Below are 23,443 nucleotides of genomic sequence, written 5' to 3'. Positions count from 1 at the left end.
TAGATAATCCTACATCTAAAACGGAGAATAAATCACGACGTACATTGAAGATCGAGTACTGCTGATGGAACGTACCGGATGAATTACAGGACACGGTATGTAATCAATGGTAAGGGCGAGATGTAATACGGGAACATATATGTAATCAATGGTAGGGGCAAGATGTAATGTAGGAACACATATGTAATCAATGGTAGGGGTAAGATGTAATGGACGACTGTAAAGACGATTGTTTCAAAACAAGATGGACGACTAAAGAGAAGAAAATGTGCGGTTTTATTTTCATTATAAACATCTGCGTTATGTATCAAGGTTTGCTTAGATAATCGCTTTTGAACAGTGTTTTACTGTCCAAAATAAATGGCCGTTTCGGGTGTTTGACAAAAGACCGATATTCAAAAAGCCGACAGGGAGAAAACGCCGACATCTACTTGTGCTTCGTGTAGGGGGGGGGGGGGGGTAGCTGAAGACCCGTAGCATTAGTGGACCATGGGGCGAAATAGTAGAGAGTTCGACAGGTAAAAAACAACCTAACCCCCCCCCCCCCCACACACACACACCAATCCAACCATCACACGGCACACAACCAATAGTAGGACCAAAGGGCAAATGATCAACCGGTGCGCCAGGTACGGAACAAAACATCAGATATGGGACAGAAACAGTTGGCGTTAAGAGAGAAAAAAAAATATGGCACGCACACACACACAGACTCATACACACACAAACATACATAAAAGGTAGAAAAAGATAGTTCAGCGAGTGTAATTACGTTTTTCTAATGAATGTTTTATATTAATTACGATCATCAATTATTATTGCAGCCACTTCCTGTGCACACATAATTTTAAACTTGAAAGTTTGGAGAAAATTAAATTTAAAAAAAACGAAACCAAACAAGTAAACGTTTTACAACAACAACAACCTCTAAAAAAAAAAACCTCGCACACCGACAGGAACTGTACTCGGTGAAAAATGAATGAGGTGCAGACACTCGGGTTTTTAATTTCGTTTTTCAAACGAGCTAGACGGAGTCCCGCTAGACAGAGAGGACCCGCTACTCGGAAGCCGCTACCGGGTTTGATAGCTATACATTTCAAACCGAAATCGTTATTTCCTATTCAAAACAAACCACCGCTTGTTTTCTCCCTCAACTCAGTAATAAATCTCCATAGACCCGGGGTAATTTTTAGACAACGACCCGAGTTTCTGATTTCTCCGAGCTTATCGCGCGTACGTCAGACAGCGAGATTAGGTACAGGGGGAGGGAGCTGCGCTGTACAAGAGTGAGCGCCCTGTTCTATACTGCTGGACCTAAGGGGGAGATTACCCTGGTGTCTCGGGGCAAATAAGTTTGTTATCAGTGTATAGAGTGAAATAAAACGAAGCGTAAGGGGGGAATAGTTTAAACCGTACTTGGGTTGGTTAATCCCCTCTACCCCGTGTGGAGCACCCCCCCCCACCCCTTTTTTTGTTTGGGACGCCTTGCTTTCAATCTGTTTGGCTAACTATAGAGCAAGTCCTTACCCAAACCATTAGCAAACATAGAAAACACGAGGGCCGGCCGGGCCGTGTGCATAACCCTCATTTATATTCCCCTTCACTTTAGGAATGTTTGCTTCCTTCTTAAGGGGGGCCGACGGCCTTGTGGGGCTCGCTGATTTTTTTCACCCCCCTTCCCTTTCCTCCCCAACCACGAGACAAACCAGAAAGAATTGAGTATCAGTGGGTGATTTTTTTTCTTCTTCTTTTCTTCTCCTGAGCCGGTTGTCGAGTGTCAAAACGTGAACGGCTCATCGAGTTCTGGTAGTTTCAACAAAAATCTTTACCCCACAAAGATAAACCAGCAGGCAAACTATGGCCGGATAAAGCATGAGTGTTAGAACGTACAGCCCGTGCGATAGCGGTGGTCATCAAAGAGAATTATACACTCTAAAACTGATGAAGAAGATAAAGTCAGGATACGTGTGGGTTCGAGCGAGTCTACAATTGTTATGTCTACGGTTCAAGTCAATGTTGACTTCGATATGGCACAAACACCCAGGTACAGGTGCAGCTAGAATCGTTTGTAACGATCTATCTTTAAGACGATACCTAACCCTAATATTATACTTAACCATGCATATAATGATGAGATCTTACTCACATATCTGAACTTAGTTGTCCTCGCTATAAACAGTTTTTAAAATTGGTTTTGACAATTCTAGTTTTGTTTTTTTTTGTTTTTTTTTGTTGTTTTTTTTTTCAATTTTTTTTTTTTACCAAAGACATACGTCAAAACAACAAAATTTAAAATACACCCAACGGGCCTGAATTTCTGATTTAAAATTAAAGCCCTTTGAAACCTGTGCTGCTGTATGCAAGTGCAACTAGCAATCTTTTGATCAGCCGTCCAATTTGATAAAGTAATATTATACACAGTCGGTGTGTGGGGAGAGGAGGGACCCCAACCCCAAGGGGGGCTAGAACGGAAACATCAATTTTCAAATAGTTCAACAACCATAAAAAAAAAAAAGAAAAAAAAAAAAAGAAAACCAGTATCAAATATTGGATGTGTCAGAATTTTAAGTTTCGCCATTGATCTTCTGTCGTATTTCATTGTCTTCATCCTGACTAAGACTGAATCACGCTTTCAAGGGGAGGTACGAGCACCACAATACAGCATCTCATGAGGGGTGGGGCGGGGGGAATCTAAGGAACCAATACATCTTTTCCGGTCAGTGAGCCGAGTTTAAATTAACAACGGAGCCTCGCTTTGGCCGGGGTGTAATGCGATTAAAACAGCGATGAACACACCCGCCGCAAACAATGATTTTGATTGAATATCCTCAATTTCGAAGAGGAAAATTGAGAAAAAATTTTTTTTGATAACATCTGTATGGTGATGGATGAATTGAATTGTAGACTTTATTTGTGCTTCTTTTTTCAAATGTGTTTGCTATGTTGGGCGCTTCAGCCATTAAACTATTCACGAGAACTATGTATGTGATATAAAGTTTGCTGCAAGTACCTATGTAAAGGGAATTTTATTAGAACGAGTGTGTAATATAAATAAACATAAATGTTTACCGAAACTTACAATCTATGGTGCCAGACTATCCCAATGATGGAGGGGGTATGGATTCACAATGTTTACAGAAATAAAATAGTGTACTGGACTATCCGAATTATAGCGGGTGGGATACTGAAAGGAGGGTACGGGTAAACACGTATATTTACATAATGGTACAAGCCACAGCACATGGTCCCGATTGAAGTGTGTTAGGGTAAAATTTGTTTACAGAAATGTATAGTATATTGCCAATGTGGGTGGGTGGGTGAGGGAGCAAGGAAATAAAATGGTTTAGAAAACGTACAGACCATTGCACTGGATTATTCCGATATAGAGTGTGTCAGTGGGGGTGGGGGATGGGGGGGGGGGGGGAAATGTTACCAAAATGAACAAACCATTGCACTGGACTATCCCAAATGATAGGGCCAACGGGACGACAATTACTATCTAGATAAAAGAACAATCGAATAGCAATTACAGAAAGGGGGGACATACACACTGAGCTTAGATCAGGGAATCAATTTTTTTTCGAAAACGAAAAATCTATTGACATTATTTCTCTCAATTAAGCTTGACTGCACTGGTCTAACCTAGCGTTAACTCGTTATCTAGCCATAGCGTTAATTAAGGTGAACATTATTCTCAACACACCAGGGTAAAAAAAAAATAGCCTGCTCAATTGCATTGCGATGGGTTTTGCACACGGAGCATAGGAGTCTACGACCACAATATAACGATTAGTTTTATTGTTCGTCTTCGTGCGAGTCAGAAAATTTTAATTATTTCCGAGCTTAGGGGAGATTTGTTTAGAACGTACTTCAATTTGTGTGGAGACAGGGTTTTATTGTACGCTGAGAGAATGACGCTAGTGTCGAGGGCATGGTGTGTATGTGTTAGAAACACATATTCACAAACAAATCACTCATAAAACTGAATAGTTCGGACGAGTTAGAACACTTTTTTTTTTCAAGTACGTTACAATCACGTTTTGTCTACAGATAAAATAAACAAAAGTAACATTCCTTCTCCGATTTACAACGTAATGAAGAATGCAATATACATATGCTACCAAACTCTCAACTTATATTAAGGAAACACTTTAAAAGAGGTACTTACAAGAAAGATGCATTAGTAGAAAAGTGGTAATTAGTTTCAGGATGCAAGTAATTTGAAAAAGGGTTCTTAGATTAAAGACGTAATTAGTCAAGAGTTTTTACAGCAAAAAAGGAGTTACTAAAGTAAATATACAATAGATTTAAAAAATAATTTTACAGTAAAGAAAAGATGGTCCAAGCAGTGTTTCTTCCAGACTTTTTTCTCCGGGGGGGGGGGGGGGGGGGGCACCTTAAATTTTCGAGGGGGGTAGATTTTCTTCGGGGGGGGGGGGGGGGGGAATGACACTGTTAAATGTATGTATTTTCTATATAAATTCAATTTCTGGAGATGCCTGGAAGAATCTCTGGGTCTAAGAAAATAAATGTTCACTACAGGGACAATGTGAATTTCTACAGTAATGATAGAGCGGTTTTAAAAAAAAGAAGTACTTACAGTAAGGATACAATCCCCAATCCTCCGGTTCTCGGCAATTTTAATGCTATAGAAGCTGGCCTCAAACTCCGGCTCCTTGTCGTTTACATCCTGCACGTTGATGGTCACCTGGGCGCTGGACATCAAGGGCGGGTCACCCCCGTCCGTGGCCACAACCACGAACGACGGGTGGGGGTTCAGGTCGCAATCCATGGCAGCGGCCGTGTAGATCTTGCCGGTGCGAGAATCCACGGTAAACAGCGCGAAGGTCTGGTCCTGGATGGTGTAGGTAATCCGCTTGTTCACGCCGACATCCGCATCCGTCGCCGACACCGTCAACACTTCCATTCCGATCTCCGCCGTCTCGTCGACGTCGGCGACGTAGGACGGTTTCTCGAAGACGGGGGCGTTGTCGTTGACGTCGTCGACGATGACCTTGAAGACCTTGGTGGCCCGCAGGGGCGGGTTGCCGAGGTCGGTCACCTGAATGGACATCTCGAAGCTCGAGATGGTCTCGCGGTCCAGCGTTTTGTTGATGTAGAGGTCACGGTCGCGCAGGACGAAATAACCTTGACTGTTGTACAAAGTCACGATGACCTTGGATATGCCGCTGTTGTCGAAGTCTTGGACCGAGACGCCGGCGATTTTCGTGCCGACGGCGGTATTTTCTAGAACGCGACCGTTGGGAAAGGCGGCCAGGAACTCGATGCTAACGTTCGCCGGCTGCTCGTTGATGTTCTCGACGATAATGTCCAAGGCAGCTGTCCCCTGCTGGGGTGGGTTACCGTGGTCAGTGGCCTGGAGAGTCAATGAAAACCTATCCTGTGTCTCGTAATCCAAAGGTTTATTGACCCTAACCCAGCCCAATGTAGGGTCAATGGTGAAGTATTCCTCCGGGTCTGACCTATGGTCAATGGAAAAAGTGACTCGACCGTTATCCCCAGAATCAGTATCAGTAGCAAACACTTGAATGATAGCGGTACCAACCGTCACGTTTTCTGTTACTTTCGCCGAATATTTACTAATATTGAAGAGAGGCTCGTTGTCATTTTGATCTAATATATTAATATCAACCGTCATATCAGCATAACGCCCGCCCCCATCCACAGCCCGTATAATCAGCTTGTAAGACGGTATGGTCTCATAATCGAGTTTCCTGACAACCCTCAGCTCGATCAACTTATTCGTGTTGCTCGTATTTTTTATCGTCAGCTCAAAATCGTTGTCGCTGTTGCCGGAAATGATTTCGACCCTCTGCGTCGTGTTGACGCCCAAGTCCTCGTCCCACACGCTGCCCAGTGCGATCTTGTGGTCGATGGGCGCCGACTCTGATATGTTGGTGTTGAAGGTGGGGTTCGAGAACGCGGGCGTGTTGTCGTTGATGTCCAGCACGTTGATGGTCACCACAACGTAGATGGCCTGCTTGGTGAAGATGACCGCGTACCGGTCTTTATCTTCCCGGTCGAGGAGATTCTTCGTCGTGATCCGGCCGGTCTGGAGGTCAAAGTTGAAGTTGAAGCTCGTCTTATTGTCATTGGTCGAGGTCACGATTAAACTGTTGTAGGGCGGGGTGAACCCGTTACCTTTGACCTCCCCGACCAGCGTGTTCACGCCTGCATCTTCCCTGATGTTGAAGGTGATGTTGTACTTCAGGTCCTGCCCGGCATCATCTGCGGAGGATGTGTGCAACAGGACCAGGACAATCCCTACGGCGTAGAGAGATCTCGCTATCTCTCGCGAGATCTCGTTCCGGGACGGTGCCATCCCGGCGACACCTGTAACACCGGGCTAGAAGGCTAAAGGTGATGCGGCGGTTGAGTGAGGTACCTCCCATAGGCGGGGAAATGGCGAGCCGCATTCTCCATGTGATCTCAGACAGTCAACTCAAGGACCCCGTGGTACGTGGGAGGGTCAGGACAGGAGAGGTCTTTAATGATATACTGCATAACAATCCCACTATAAAAAAAATAACAAAGCGATTTTAACAATGAAGGGCGTGGTAATGAAATTTGGATTATCTTAATTTAATGATGTTCACGTGGATACATGTCCCTTATTATAAGTAGTCTATAACTTACCAAGAAAGTAAATCAAAATTGTTTAAAGCTTAACTAATCTAAATTGTTTAAAGTGGACTTAAATAAAGCAAATGTGCATCTTTTTTTTTTTTAATACTGTTGTGCATCTATTTATTTTACTAACATAAATTACATTTACAATATATTTGAAAGATTTACTACCAAGAAAAAATCTTCCAGAATATGCATGTCATGGACCATTGTCCTATATACATATATAGGCCATATAATTATTTTGAATTGTGGCCTACATGGTGCATATGTCCTGATCATTCTATTATATTTTAACACATGACTGATTTCGATGTAACCCAAACCACTGCCTTTTTTTGTAACGGAGTGGGAGTGACGAAGCAAATTTTTTAAGAAAAGGAATTTCCTGCATTAATATTCATTGACAAAAAAGGTTATTCTATTTTAATTTTTTTTAAAAATGTATATGACCTAGTAATAATACTGATGTTTAGCATTCAGTTTAAAAGGAAAACATAATCTTATCAACTTGTGCACAAAATGATACTGATTTTAAACACTATGCTAAAAATAAAATACACAATCTTATACTCTAATGTACAAAATGATACTGCTTTTAAACACTATGCTAAAAATAAAACACACAACCCTATCATTTAATGTACAAAATTATAGCCTACTGATTGACTCTTGCTGAAACATTCACCTAAAAAAAAAAGAAACACTACCCTATCCACCAGCACAGCTAGTCCTGTAATTGGAGATATCAGACATGAAGTAGGACTTACATAAATCCAGGTAGATAAGAGAATGTTGACTTTACACGAACAAATTGAACAGTATAAAAAAAACAAATCTATCACTGCACAGATAAAAATCAGGAAATTGCAGATTGGTTAAATTAACCTTGTTTGTCAATCACGAAATGAAATAAAACACGAAAATTAAAAAGCGTGCTATGACAGTTTGTGATCCACTACTGCTACCAAACAAGAAGAGTCAAAGTGTTTGGTCAACATTCATTCAAATATGTAGTCACTTTAATTAACTTCAATTAAAAAAAAAATAATTTAAACATTCCAATAAAAGGCAATAGCAGTTTTTTTTTTGTATAATGTAATAATTATAAGTATAATTTATGAAAATTAAACATATATATAGATCCACAATGAGTAACACTTAAAAAAGTATATTAAAATTAAAAACTTTTAAAATGTTAACAACAGAGAGCTAAACATGTTTAAAGCTTCGGAAAATATTATAATTTTTAAATTGCTATTATATATTTTACAAACGATTACATTTAATTTTCTCTAACAGATACTAAATTCTATGTATTAGCTAATAAATATATGAAAAACAATCTAACTTAAATTTAGCAGTAAAATTTAAAACAAACTTTTAATGTTTAAGAATGTAGTTAAAGGCTACTGCTCAAACGATACAATAAATTACTTTTTCAACTATGAATTGTAAATTTTTAGGGCTCAAAAAGTTGTGACATGCATACTTGTAGACATAATTTTCAAACTTATATCAACACACAGATATACTCAAAATGGAGAAAAAAAATTTATTTTAAATTCAACTTGATACCATGAATTTTTTTAAATAAACCATTTTTAATTAGCCAGTTGTAGGCTTAAAATTTGGTTTTAGTTTGTCAGCAAGAAAGGGAATATGCCTAATAAGAATGTCAGATGTTACATTTTACTTAGTATTTAACAATCATTAAAGTATAACCTAACTGATAATTTACTCTTAATAAATGTTCTGAAGGTATCACAATACGTTATTTTAGAAGGGCAAATTCATTTAAAGTATTTCTAAAACATTTTTTCAACTTTAAGTTTAAAATGGTTCAGCTAATATACAGTGTAAATGTACACCCAACCTAGATCCTAGGCCTACAGGTATGGTGATTAAATAGCTACCACTGTCTGATTTAATTGATAAAACGTGTATTGTAAAAATGATTTATGATGCTCATTAAATTGAGTGTTTACAATTTTACAAATGCTTCAACTTTACATCTTTGAGTATAAACATTAATTTAATACATAAGAAAAGTTAAGCCTTCTATTGTATAAGAACTATTCTAAACTCAGCTTGTTCTTCCATATCCTGGTTGATAAGTATTTTACAGTGTATAAAAGAATGTATTTTAAGATAGCATTTGAATTTTGTAGCATTAACTTTAATTTAATGTACTACATTATTATGTCAATCATTTGAAGTTTTGTATTACTTTATTTTTTGTTAAATTTATGATCAGATGCAGAAACACCTGTTGGCCAGGTGTTAAATTAAAAACAAGAGAGGACACATGCATTAAAGTCACTGACCCAGGGCCATATACATAAACCCATTCAGGTGTATTAACAGATACTTGTTTTATCTGAAGTGCAAACCATGAAGTCATTCATGGGTTTACATCCCTAGAAAATTAGATTCAACAAAGATTTAGCCCACTCTATGTGGTGTTAAATGAGTTCAGGTTCATTTCTTTGGGCTGGGGTAAAGCCTTCATTTGAATTTGTGTGTAGATCTAAGTTTTTATTTTGGCCGATTCTAGTCGGAATAAGATACGCATGCGATACGCATGCGCAATGGAGAGAAATTACGACTTAGCGGCGATGTTTTCGATGGTACTGCGCATGCGTGTGTTTACAACCGCAGAACCCTAATACCAACCCTAATCCTATCCTTAACCCTATCCCTAATCCTATCCCTAACCCTAACCCTAGCCCTAATCCTATCCCTAACCCTATCCCTAATCCTACCCCTAACTCTCATTCTAGCCCTAACCCTAGCCATAGGTCACTGCGCATGCGCAGAACTATCTTTTGCCGAAAAATCTTATTCCGAGTAGACACTTCGTTTTATTTTTGCTTCGGGCCACGTCAATAAATGACGTCACCGCACCTTGAAGGAGACCAAACTTTTGTGAAGATGCAGGGAGTTGGAGAAAATGAAAAAAAAAAAAGAGATAAAAACTTTTTTTTTTATTAACAGTTATAGAGATCTAGATCTAGTCACTGACACCCCACACTTCCAATTTTGATTTACAATATGGGTATTGTTAGTATGCTCTACTGTCGCAGATTTAGTGTTACGGTCAGAATTTAGGGTTTGGGTTAGAGTTGATATTTGCAAGTCATATTTGTATATAGATCTAGATTCTAGATTTATTTACCTAACTACCAGCTTGATCTAGATCTACCAGTTTTCTACCATACTTTTTTGTTGAGAAAATTCCATCATTCTAGCTTTTTAAAAATAGAATCTAAATTAGATCTATCTAGATCTATAAACAGTTATGCAGTACAGGTACGACACATCGGCCATAGGACTAGGGGTCATTCATTTATGACGTCCACACGAGGAGGGGGTTCGAAAAAAATTGACTTTTGCGGACGCGTATGGAGTTTTATAAGGGAAATAAGTGGATTTTTTGTGAACGTCATAAATGGATGTCCCCATATTCTATCAGGCCTTATAAAGATGTGTGATGGAATCGGTTGTTGTCATTCTAGATCTAGATCTGGAAGGGAAGGCTTTGGGCTTTTTGTATCGTTTGACGAAGAAAAGCTATAACTGCGTGACATTCGTTTACAGACTACCCCTTTCTTTCATATAACAGGTGGACTATAAACTACTTAGATCTAGATATAGACTAGTCTAGATCTAGATATCTAGATCTAGACATCTAGATTCTAGAGTATAGAGCTAGATTCCAATACTACTAGATTTCTAGTCTAGAATAGATCTAGACTCTAGATCTAGTTAGGCTAGTACTCGCTAGATCTAGATTCTAGATCTAGACCTATCTCGTTGTTTTAATACATAGACTTAGACCTAGATCTAGATATATCTAGATATCTCGGTCTCGGAATAGATCTAGAATCTAGATTTAGATCTAGATCTATATTATCATAACTGTGAATCTAGAAAAGATTCTTGATTTCTAGAATCTAGATCTAGATCTAAATTACATTCTAGGTAGATCTAGACTAGAATCTAGATTCTAGATCTAGACTCTAGATCTAAATCTAGATCTAACTCCAACTTAAGTAAATATTTTTTAGATATAGATTCTAGATCTAGATTTTGAGAGATTTATTTTTAGTAGGCTTAATTTTTTAGTTAAGATTATTTTAGCCTAGACCTAGAATCTAGATCTAGATAGATTCTAGACTAGATCTAGATTCTAGATCTATTCTAAATCTAGATCTAGGTCTAGAACCTAGATTTAGATTCTAGAGTCTAGAATCAAGATTCTAGATATACTGATATAGAGATCTAGAATTCTAGATCTAGAGTCTAGATCTAGATCTAGATTTAGATCTAGTGCTGTAGACTGTACTGTAGATTCTATAGTCTTCTATCATTCTAGATCTAGATCTAGATTAGATCTAGAATCTAGATCTAGAATCTAGATCTAATTCTAGCGTCTAGATTCTAAAAATTTTCTAAAATCTTAGGCCTAATAATAGTAATAGTAATAGTTTTACTATAAATCTAGATTCTAGATCTAATATCTAGACTAGATCTAGATCTCTAGATCTAGATCTAGATATCTAGAACTTTTAGTTAGGCCCTAACTAATTAATTACTTCATAATAAATGCTAACTTGATAATAATAATAAATAGAATCTAGATCTGTAGATCTAGAATCTAGATCTAGAGTGTCAATCTAGAGTAGACTAATAATTTAATTATACTAATAATAATATTAGATCTAGATCTATATCGAATAGGCCTATTAAATTGATTCTAGATTTCTAATTCTAATGTTCTAAATCTAAACTTTTTAAAAAAGTGTTAATTCCTTACGGAATAAGAAAAAAAAATAACAGCGCTGTTAACTAAATCAGCACGGCCAAAGGAATAACAACAACTTTTAACAGTTAAAAACGACATTCTACAATTTGAATTTTACCTGCAAAAGAAATCCCAAGCTCGACAAGACGTTTTCAACCCGTTCGGTGACTTCAGCTTTGTGTGTGCTTTAGGAGTGTTAGGCACAACTCTAGCACGTCAGGATCCGTTGATTATCCCCTGGCTAATTCACAGGTGAACCACATGATTTAGAAATTACTGTACAATAACTTAATTGTAGTTTAGTAATCTACCACACACAAAAGTGAGTTTGAACAACGGTAAAGAACAATAACCTCAACTCCGAACTTACACGCACACATACACAAAACACTGAGAGGTGATTCGTTAACAGGGCAAGAAGCGCGCGCTACGCGGCGGCTACCCAAAGCACAGGCACGCAAACCCATACAACACGGCGAAGAGAGCCGTTCGGTTCTTTACGTGAACGCGCTTCAATCAAGTTCAAAGTTCGCAGGGAAACCAAAATGGAACTCAGGAATGCTTTTTACCGTGTCCAGAACAACTTTCTTTTGAACGTATATAAACATTCAGTCTTGTTTTAATCATTATGCGTAAACTTTTTGAATATAAAAAAATCAGTTATAAAGACATTAGTTGTAGTGAAAGTTTTAAAGTAGGTCACCACTTTATTCTATACCCCCAGGTAAATCACACTATTTTTTTCCCAAGGCAACGCTGACAGCAGACATAGGGCCTTCATATTGACACAGGGCTTAAGCGGCCATGAGGCGCTCAAGGATTCGGGCTCTATTTTTAATTAGCCCGTGGTTGAAAGTTTAGTTTAAACACCGCCTTTAGCCTAGGTCTCTGCCCAGGTCCAGTGTTTCTATCAGACTCCTGGGAGGGGGTCGGACTATATTTCACAGGGGTGGGTGGGGTGGGGGTGATAGTGGTAAGGGTATGTATTTTCTATATAAATTATATTTCTTTTGGGGTAGACATTTTTCAGGGGGAGGGACAGAGAATAGATCCCTGAAAGAAACCCTATCTAGATCTAAACACAGTGGAACAACTTTTTTAACGCTCACTTTTTTACTTGTTAATTGCTTTTTAGGTGTAGTTTATTTCAAATGCAAGATAAAAGCCTATACAGACCCTATTTATGTGTAGTAATATAGTAGTAGTAACAGCTGTATTGTATACTATTCTTTCAATGTAGCAGATGAAATAGAGTTTCTGTGATCTCGGCTTATGAAGAGATAATGTGGTCACTGATTGTCAGCACTGATTGTCACTTGTCAGCACTATGCACTACGCGAGGCAGGTACACATCAGAGCTGGGTGGACTCATGGGCGCGAGGCAGGTACACATTAGAGCTGGGTGGACTCAGGGACGTGAGGCAGGTACACATCAGAGCTGGGTGGACTCAGGGACGTGAGGCAGGTACACATCAGAGCTGATTGAACTCAGGGACATGAGGCAGGTACACATTAGAGCTGGGTGGACTCAGGGACTTCAAGCAGACTCTAGACCGGGATCCGAACCCCGAACCCGAGCCTTACATGCTAACAGTCCCTCAGTAATAGGCCTACAAGTAGGATAAGATTGTCAAGTATGTTTTGACTGTATCGTACCCTGAGGGTCTAAGATATAGTTAGAGATAGGGGCCTATAGGTCAAGACAAGTTAGGGTTAGAGTCAAGATTTACAACACGCATAGAAGCAGACAACTTTCCGATAGTTTTAACGCTACCATTTTTTTCCCGAAACCTAATGGCCGGAGGCCGTGTGGGGTTTTATCTTTGTCCACTGCAAAGGCCAATGGACAATTATTTGACCAGTACAATGCCTAGGCGTCCCCCTTGCTGGCCATAAAGTATGTGAGGGTCCAATTTGAGCCAGGTAGCGTCACGCGGTGGGGAGGGGCGGGGGGGGGGGGGAGGTTAGGGATTAGTACGCCACCTGTATGTGTCCCTACACACAAGGCCTCGTTGTTCAGTGGTGAAGGCCGAGAGATAAAATGTACTCAGTCAATTAAAATATCAGGAGATGATTGAGTTCACAGTGTTAAATATAGGCGGGAGATATGAAGTTTTATTTATTTATTTATGTTTATAATTTTAAACTATCTAGTTTGACTTCATTCTAAAAGTAGGGTACACTTTTTTTTTAATCAAGTGTCTTCAAACAACGGAAGAAGTTAGAACGATTTTAACCTTTCTCCAGTTTCTACCAGGTATCTCTTCGGAGGGGGGGGGGGGGGACGACGACGACGACGACGACGACTTAAGAAAGTCTACAGAAAACATATACTTTTACCAGTGTCCGCCGACCCCCCCCCCCCCTTTAAAAAATCGCAAGTGCCCCCCCCCCCCTCCCGGAGAAAAAAAAAGTCCGGAAGAAACGCAGCCCTTCTCTCAGCCCATAAGTGGTCATCTATTTATGACGTCCACACGCGGGGGTAAAAAAAACTGACTTTTGTGGACGCATATGGACTTGTATAAGGAAAAAAGTGAATTTTTGTGGGGGGGGGGGGGTCCAAAATATAAAAAAAATTGTGGACGTCATACATGGATGACCCCTAATCGCAAAAATTCAGAATCCCCGTGTGCCCCTTCTAAAATGACGTCACATTTCAGCAACGATCCACAAATAACTATTTTTTTTCTGCTTCAAAACAGCTATTTCATTATAAAAGTTTTATCAAGCATTATATACACTTTCTGGCACGGCTAGAATATGAGAGCACATAGAAGCGTACATTCTAAACAAACGTATTTTCGTCAACAATTTTTTGTTTGTTTTGTTTTGGAAATTTTGTTTTGAAAACTAAATGCCCTAAATGCATACCTCACAAGTCGTTCGCTTTAAACGTTCTCCTGATTTACAAACCCAATAGAGGCAGACTCATATTTTGATAAACAAAAAATCGTATCAATACTCTCTACAATGGGGGTATTAAAACGCTTCAAGGAAAAGATAACTCTCGACGCTTGCCAATACTCCAAGCGGCTCCAATTTGTCTGGCCACCGAGCAGTCCCGCCGACCTGCCGTTTTATTGTGGCCCATTGATATCTAAAGAACATTACCTTGTGTTAAAACCTGATTCAGTTATTGTAAAGCATGTATTATATTGGCAGAGAATAGAATATCCGCCAGCCTGCAAGTTCCAGAAGGTACTGGGCATTCAGACTTGCAGACGTCCTGCCGAGTCCAGGTGCCGTTTGCATTAGTTCCACGGGAGGCAATCCGGACTGGTATAAGGGGAGAAAAAATATTGATTAGAATTCCTGCAGGAAAATCCAAAAAAAAAAAAAAAAAAAAAAACTTGACGGCATTGGAATTCTTGTGGAAATTTATTTTTTTCCCTCTTACACACGTTCGTGTGTTTGTTCTAAAGCAAATCGAAGTGATTGGATTCAATCATTCGTTTTTGATTTATTTACAATAATTCTCATCGGCTTGCAGGTTTTAATACAAGCTGAAAAACCCGTCAATCTGTCGGGAAAAGATTTTGATTAAATATCGTTGACGCTGGATGCAAAAAAAAAATGTTTCTGGGATATTTGGCCTAAAAATGTACACAAATATATTACCGCGATGGCGGCCGCATCACACGTAAAAATCATATTTGAACGCTCAAAATATTTCGAAGGCTTTCAGCGTCTGATTGTCGACTGCCTCTAGCAAACATACGCTGTAATGGAAAGTATGCAGAAAATGCTTCGGAACCGAGAAATTGAGCAGATTGGGCCTACTTGTAAATTATGTGCTTGAAAAACGACACTTTGTATGAGGTATTGAAGAAAGAATGAAAATGTCTTAGAAAATAAAGTTGTGTTAAAACAAATGAACTTAAAGGATGTGGAAGTAATGTGGTGAGTTGAATTTTTTATCCGGTCAATATGAGTATTTCAGTTTTTAAAGATACGCAGACAAACGGGGCAATGGGCAGCTACAAGGCAGCAATTGTTTGATTTTGGAGTTGTCTCTCCTAGAAATGTTGCTGTCCCAAGCTAACGAGCCTCACCTGCCCAAGGGTTCGAACTCGAGACATTTCGTTTAGCAACCATGAACTTTACCGACTCGACCACGCCGACTCCAATGACCACGCACGTGTTTTCACGATCACTCATTCTCTACCTATGTATGGTTCCCCAATACTTAACAGTGGTTGCCCACCTACTTAACAGTTGTTCCTTTCTATTTAACATTGGTTCCCTACGTACTAAGCTGTGGTTCCCTACCAACTTAAAAGTGGTTCCCTACCAACTTAAAAGTGGTTCCCTACCAACTTAAAAGTGGTTCCCTACTAACTTAAAAGTGGTTCCCTATCTAATCCTAATATATAAATCCCCACGTTCGCACATCTCTCTCTCTCTCTCTTTCTCTGTCCGCAAAAAATTTTCGCCGGACATCACGTCAGAATCGGCAGCGATATATGAAGAACTTTTTACGGACTTTTGTTGAAAATAATATGTTAGATGTTTTAAATGTATAACCACAATTTTAGTTAAAGAAGAAAATAAAATTAAAGGCGTATTCGAATGTAGGGAAACAGTATTATTTATGCAACCGGAAAAGCATTAATATATGTGAAAAAGAACGCATAAAACTGTGACGTCACTATTGCTTATACATTAACTAATGACGTCATCTGCCGTGTTTAGAATGAAAAGAAATGAACTATTTCATTCAAATTTGATTTAGATCTACGTACACTATGAAATGTATACAATACAATTTTTCCGGCCTAAACTCATAACATTTATTTTATGTATTTGGATTCTAGATCTAGAGATTCTAGATCTAGACTAAATCTAAATCTAAATCTACGCAATAACTAGATCTAGACGTAGACGCTAAGATCTAGATTTAGACTCTAACTTCTCTAAAATCAATTCCAAAAATAAATTTCTATATTAGGACTAAACTATTTCAAGACTTATTTATTTTATACAAAATCTTTGTTATGAACTGGCTAATTTGGGATAAAAAATTAATTTGAAAGAATAGGCATATTCGCGTAAGTTAAGATTTTAAAATACGTGTTTCATTCTCCGTATTTTATAAGGTGCCTAAATAGCGGAGGTGTTAGTGTACATTAAACCACGCAGGTGGTGCGGGTTCGAGACACAGCAAGTCAACTTGGTTAATGTATTCTTTTTTATTATGCTCGGGCTAAACTTTAAAAAAAAAATTCTTTTAGGAATCTAGATCTAGATCTAGATTGTCGGGTGTCCGATAGGGCACTTCCCGGCGCCGCAGGCGCTTCAAATTTGGCATGATCTTGCCTTGGTGCGACAGAACACGGGGGCCGGTTGGCCGAAAAGTCTACGATGTGGGGGTCAAAACTGACCTCGACTGACCGGAACCTTATATGAGCTATAAATCGAAAAAAAATGTCCACGGAGGAACCTCTTCATAACTCTTGAGGTCGTAGACCGACCTTCGGGCGAATTAATTAAGCATTCAAATTCTCAATGTTTTCGAAAGCCTAAGCGAAGCTGGGCAGCATGCCTAGTTAATAATACCCCCCCCCCCTGTTATTTAAAGATGGTCCTCGTCTTTCCTCCCCTCTTATTTAAACTAATGGCTCTCGACTTCAATACCACAGTTTTTACAATTTGAAACAAGTAATTAAAAAAAGTCTAGTGACAATTTTAGCGCAATTTCCTTGTGTTATCTAAAAATAGCTCTGTCGTAGCGTAAATCAAGAGCAGGGTTAGTAAAACCATTGGTTAGTTATTAAAACGTTTTTTATTAATTTTTTTTTTCAGTATTGTACATGTTTTATTTACAATAGAGTAACATAACTAAAAACCATTGCGCGCCCAGCTACCGAACGCGACGTCGCAGCCATTGAACGTGATGGCGCAGCTATTGAACGTGATGACGCGTGTGGTGTGGTTGCATAACATGCCTACTAATTCGGTCCAAATTTTAATTAATTCAAAATTTTTTTTGTGACCAAACGAAAGGATATTTTTGAAAACTTTCTTCGGCAATATTGTTCTAAATTATGGCAGGAATCGATTGGTACATGTTTCAAGTCGCTAAGTGGTCTGGTTGCCGAAATATGGGCCAAAAACTGCATTTTTTCGAGTTTTTTTGGCTTTTCCGGGAAATACGTGAAAGAAACCCGGAATTTTTATGGCCTATGCTCATTCTCGTAACTTGCTTAACATAATTGCTTTTGAAACTAGTCATCGATATTGCTTCGTTGAGGAGGAGATACGACTTAAAGCCCGGACACACATTCATCCATACATTCATTCATTCATTCATCCATCCATTCCCAGAAATGACGAGCTAATAAACGCAAAAAAAGAAAGAATTTGTTCCTGCATTTACCAATGGTTCCCTCTTTGCCAGTCTATACCAGTTGTCTATACCTCGTCTGTTTACCAATAGCTTACCAGCTCTCCAGTGAAGGTTCTAACGTCTAAATAATGTAAAGATAATAACCCTTGCCTTATTACATGATATAATGGACTAGGTTTTAAAAATTCGTCCTGTAAGTTCATTAAAATCGGATCGTCCATGTGGCAGGTGAAGTAGAGTTAAACATTTAATATCATAACTAAGACCAGCCGATGTTAAAAATTTACTACTTTATTGTTTTATTTTTTGTTTTCTTAAGTTTGTAAAAACTCTTTCAGATTGATTATTTATGCTAATTACTTAAATATTAAACACGTATATATCGTTCGATTTGTTAATTTTAAATCCCGAGGAATGTGAACCCGAAGTTACAATGGAAAATTGATGTGTGTTAATTTAAGTACAACTTTAGACTTAACGATCCATTGGGCAGATGAAGTAGAATTCGTGTTTTTGACCTCGGCATGTGAAAGGATGGTGTGGTCGGTCAGCACCAGTGCCGGCGCCAGGTTATTTAGCGCCCTAGGCAAAACTTATTAAAACGCCCCCTTTCACACAAATTAATTACTAAAACATATCCTATAAGAAAACAGTTTATTAAAAGTGACATATTAATTTATTATCAATTGCATACACGTTATAAGTAGGCATCAAAATCGAATGTTACTTGCCTCGTTCGTCTCAAAAGTTTGTAGTAATTCCTTCAATTTCAGTTTGCAAGCGTAATCACATTTTATTGAAATTGTTGCTAAGTCCACGAGTCTACTTTGTACTTAACGACATAGCCCCCCCCCTCTCCCCCCTCCCTTATAAAATTTTAAGTGCCCCCCCCCCTCCCTGGGGGAAAACAGTCTGGAAAAAACCACTGAAAAAAAAGTTCTTGTAGTGTTGGACTCACTGCAGTGCTCCCAAGGTGACTACCAAAACGGAACTTACCTGTTTTAAGCTTGACTGTCTTTAGTTATAATTGTAAAATGTCTATATTGTGTGATTATGTAACGATTTCTTTTTTTGTTTTAAAAAAATTAAAGGTTATAAATGTTAGAGATTTCAGCCTAAAATAGTTATATATGAATCCTTTAGGATAGGGTGAAAAATATGAAAAGACAATTAGTTAGATGTTTAATTTACGACTAAGACTGTATGTCTACTAACATTAAGTATTGCAATCTACAACGGCAACTGATGTTTTTCAACTTGATAATGCTAAAAAAAACCCCACAAAACTACTTTGTTTAGAACTTAAGCTCTATATAATTTTTACAGTAGCAAATGATAACTTAAAGTTGTATATATATTTATATGTAAGCGGTCAACCTAAGGTCGGGAATTGGAAATGAATGTCAAGTTAAGCAACTAATTATCTCCCATTAAAATAAAAAAAAATTTATTCAAGGGAAATAACTTTCACAAGAATTGCTAAATTAACCAAGTAAAATTAAGATATGTTTAAAAAAACACAATAAAACGCTATAAATTTCATTACATAAAAATTACAACAAATCTTTTATATTAGCTACGTAAACGTGTAAAAACAATATATTTTACCTATTGAGTACTTAACTATAGGTTTTGTTTGAAAACCTAAAAGTGGTAATTTTATTATAACATACTTTTATTAAATTTTGATGACCTACTATAATTGCATCTGTCGTACAATCGTAAAAATAATCAATTTTATAAAATTTTGGATCCCCTAAATTAAGGGATGTCTTTCAACAATTCAAATCCTTAGACCAGGGGTCGGCAACCTGCGGCTCGCGAGCCGCATGCGGCTCTTTTGATGTCAAGTTGCGGCTCTTCAGCTTCATGCACAAATATTAATAATTATTTTATTTTATTTCCAAAACTCATAACAATATTAGTCTGCAATACTCTTTAATAAACGACATAACAATAGTTATAAACAATAAACATTCACTATTATATTAGAATATTTAGTTACTCCCTATCTCACTGTACTTCCTATTACATTGTCCATTCCGAATTGAAATATTCAACTTCACAAAGAAACTAAACCAGCTAAGTGCAAAACTGAAATGAAAATCTAGCCTATGTCTTGCTTGAAAAGGTTGTTTGTTTCAAAAAAAAAAATTTGTTGGATACATGATGAGCGGTAAATTACTAAAAAGTTACCGTTATGAAACCAATGCTTCTATTCAATCACTTCAGCATTAATATAAACAAACTGAAGGGTGTTCTCACTTAGAGATTTGAGCTATTCAAAACAAATGCAAGTTCTGACTTACATAGTAGATCCTCTCAATACAAATTCAAATTAGATTATCCTATATATTCAAAGCTATTTATTTTAATTATATATATATATATATATATATATATATATATATATATATATATATATAGTATGATATTTGTTTAGGATTGTATATATACTAAACAAACATACTATTGACATAAAAATGTTAGTGGCTCTTTAAAAACTGGGTAATGTTGTAAATTGTAACTTATGGCTATTTCGTCTCAAAAGGTTGCCGACCCCTGCCTTAGACATTGCTCTCTCCTTCTCTACACGGAAACCGGCTCAGGAGTTGGACGACCATTAGCCAGACGGGCCTCAGTGTAACAAACTGTTGGACTCCCATTAGCCAGACGGGCCTCAGTGTAGCAAACTGCTGGACTCCCATTAGCCAGACGGGCCTCAGTGTAACAAACTGTTGGACTCCCATTAGCCAGGCAGGCATCAGTGTAACAAACTGTTGGACTCCCATTAGCCAGACGGGCCTCAGTGTAGCAAACTGCTGGACTCCCATTAGCCAGACGGGCCTCAGTGTAACAAACTGTTGGACTCCCATTAGCCAGGCAGGCATCAGTGTAACAAACTGTTGGACTCCCATTAGCCAGACGGGCCTCAGTGTAGCAAACTGTTGGACTCCCATTAGCCAGACGGGCCTCAGTGTAACAAACTGTTGGACTCCCATTAGCCAGACGGGCCTCAGTGTAACAAACTGTTGGACTCCCATTAGCCAGGCAGGCCTCAGTGTAGCAAACTGTTGGACTCCCATTAGCCAGACGGGCCTCAGTGTAACAAACTGTTGGACTCCCATTAGCCAGACGGGCCTCAGTGTAACAAACTGTTGGACTCCCATTAGCCAGGCAGGCCTCAGTGTAGCAAACTGTTGGACTCCCATTAGCCAGACAGGCCTCAGTGTAGCAAACTGTTGGACTCCCATTAGCCAGACAGGCCTCAGTGTAGCAAACTGTTGGACTCCCATTAGCCAGACGGGCCTCAGTGTAACAAACTGTTGGACTCCCATTAGCCAGACAGGCCTCAGTGTAGCAAACTGTTGGACTCCCATTAGCCAGACAGGCCTAGTGTAGCAAACTGTTGGACTCCCATTAGCCAGACAGGCCTCAGTGTAGCAAACTGTTGGACTCCCATTAGCCAGACGGGCCTCAGTGTAGCAAGCCGTTGGACTCCCATTAGCCAGGCAGGCCTCAATGTAGCTAACTGTTGGACTCCCATTAGCCAGGCAGGCCTCAGTGTAGCAAACTGTTGGACTCCCATTAGCCAGACAGGCCTCAGTGTAGCAAACTGTTGGACTCCCATTAGCCAGACAGGCCTCAGTGTAGCAAACTGTTGGACTCCCATTAGCCAGACAGGCCTCAGTGTAGCAAGCCGTTGGACTCCCATTAGCCAGACAGGCCTAGTGTAGCAAACTGTTGGACTCCCATTAGCCAGACAGGCCTCAGTGTAGCAAACTGTTGGACTCCCATTAGCCAGACAGGCCTCAGTCTAGCAAGCCGTTGGACTCCCATTAGCCAGACAGGCCTCAGTGTAGCAAACTGTTGGACTCCCATTAGCCAGGCAGGCCTCAGTGTAGCAAACTGTTGGACTCCCATTAGCCAGACAGGCCTCAGTGTAGCAAACTGTTGGACTCCCATTAGCCAGACAGGCCTCAGTGTAGCAAACTGTTGGACTCCCATTAGCCAGACAGGCCTCAGTGTAGCAAACTGCTGGACTCCCATTAGCCAGACAGGCCTCAGTGTAGCAAACTGCTGGACTCCCATTAGCCAGACAGGCCTCAGTGTAGCAAACTGTTGGACTCCCATTAGCCAGACAGGCCTCAGTGTAGCAAACTGTTGGACTCCCATTAGCCAGGCAGGCCTCAGTGTAGCAAACTGTTGGACTCCCATTAGCCAGACAGGCCTAGTGTAGCAAACTGTTGGACTCCCATTAGCCAGACAGGCCTCAGTGTAGCAAACTGTTGGACTCCCATTAGCCAGACAGGCCTCAGTCTAGCAAGCCGTTGGACTCCCATTAGCCAGACAGGCCTCAGTGTAACAAACTGTTGGACTCCCATTAGCCAGGCAGGCCTCAGTGTAGCAAACTGTTGGACTCCCATTAGCCAGACAGGCCTCAGTGTAGCAAACTGTTGGACTCCCATTAGCCAGACAGGCCTCAGTGTAGCAAACTGCTGGACTCCCATTAGCCAGGCAGGCCTCAGTGTAGCAAACTGTTGGACTCCCATTAGCCAGACAGGCCTAGTGTAGCAAACTGTTGGACTCCCATTAGCCAGACAGGCCTCAGTGTAGCAAACTGTTGGACTCCCATTAGCCAGACAGGCCTCAGTGTAGCAAACTGTTGGACTCCCATTAGCCAGACAGGCCTCAGTGTAGCAAACTGTTGGACTCCCATTAGCCAGACAGGCCTCAGTGTAGCAAACTGTTGGACTCCCATTAGCCAGACAGGCCTCAGTGTAGCAAACTGTTGGACTCCCATTAGCCAGGCAGGCCTCAGTGTAGCAAACTGTTGGACTCCCATTAGCCAGACAGGCCTAGTGTAGCAAACTGTTGGACTCCCATTAGCCAGACAGGCCTCAGTGTAGCAAACTGTTGGACTCCCATTAACCAGGCAGGCCTCAGTGTAGCAAACTGTTGGACTCCCATTAGCCAGACAGGCCTCATTGTAGCAAACTCCGACACGTGGTGGTAGTAGCAAGTGTCGGTTTGATCGCTAGACGTCGGTCGCTTCTCTGTCGGCTCTCACCAGGCTCTCCTTCCCCACCCACCAGACGCGGGACGTCGACCTACCGCCTGGTACCCGGTTTAATCGTGAGGGACATTAGACATAGCTAGAACTATTGATTTAATATAAAATAAAATTTAATTTGGAAAAACAAAGTTTAAGGTTAGTTATAAATTCCATCCTATTAGTATATATTAATACTTTAAGAGTGGTAATATAGTTTCCTGAAAAACTAAATATTTTTCAATTAGAGAACGACTACCTTTCTTTGTAGTGTGTTCCGTACTGAATTGAAATGATCTAACATTCACAACACATATCAAATTTCGATACCTAAACATAACTAGACTCGATGCTCCAGAACAACGACACCAACTCGTTTAACTTCACCAAGCTCTACAAACGCTACTCCCAATCTACAACGATTTCACTGGACCTACTACTACACTTTAACAGTCAATATAATTCGATACCTTAATACCTAAATACCACAAGAATCAATACTCCCGAACTCCAGAACGACGCTACTTCATCAGCTGCATTCTCATTTCTCTACTACCAATCAGATTCCACCAGACTTTCAATTACAAAA

At 39.5% G+C, this 23,443-nt stretch overlaps 1 protein-coding gene across 1 annotated transcript in view; it reads right to left on the bottom strand.

Moving 5' to 3' along the window:
* The window catches only part of LOC131935224 (protocadherin-16), a 74,032-nt gene extending 62,201 nt beyond the window's left edge, over nucleotides 1–11,831 (bottom strand). Inside the window, exons 1-2 of the mRNA XM_059291596.1 lie at nucleotides 11,574–11,831; nucleotides 4,601–6,535 (exon numbers count right to left, since the gene is read on the bottom strand). Of these exons, the coding sequence (XP_059147579.1) occupies nucleotides 4,601–6,343 (1,743 nt within the window). The 5' untranslated portion in view covers nucleotides 6,344–6,535; nucleotides 11,574–11,831. The remainder of the gene's footprint in view (nucleotides 1–4,600; nucleotides 6,536–11,573) is intronic.
* Between the last annotated feature and the right edge of the window lie 11,612 nt (nucleotides 11,832–23,443).

The sequence above is a fragment of the Physella acuta genome, unplaced genomic scaffold, assembly GCF_028476545.2.
Source record: "Physella acuta isolate Inbredline_101_S28 unplaced genomic scaffold, ASM2847654v3 ptg000138l, whole genome shotgun sequence".
Classification (NCBI taxonomy): domain Eukaryota; kingdom Metazoa; phylum Mollusca; class Gastropoda; family Physidae; genus Physella; species Physella acuta.
This window is presented reverse-complemented; position numbering and strand designations above follow the sequence as displayed.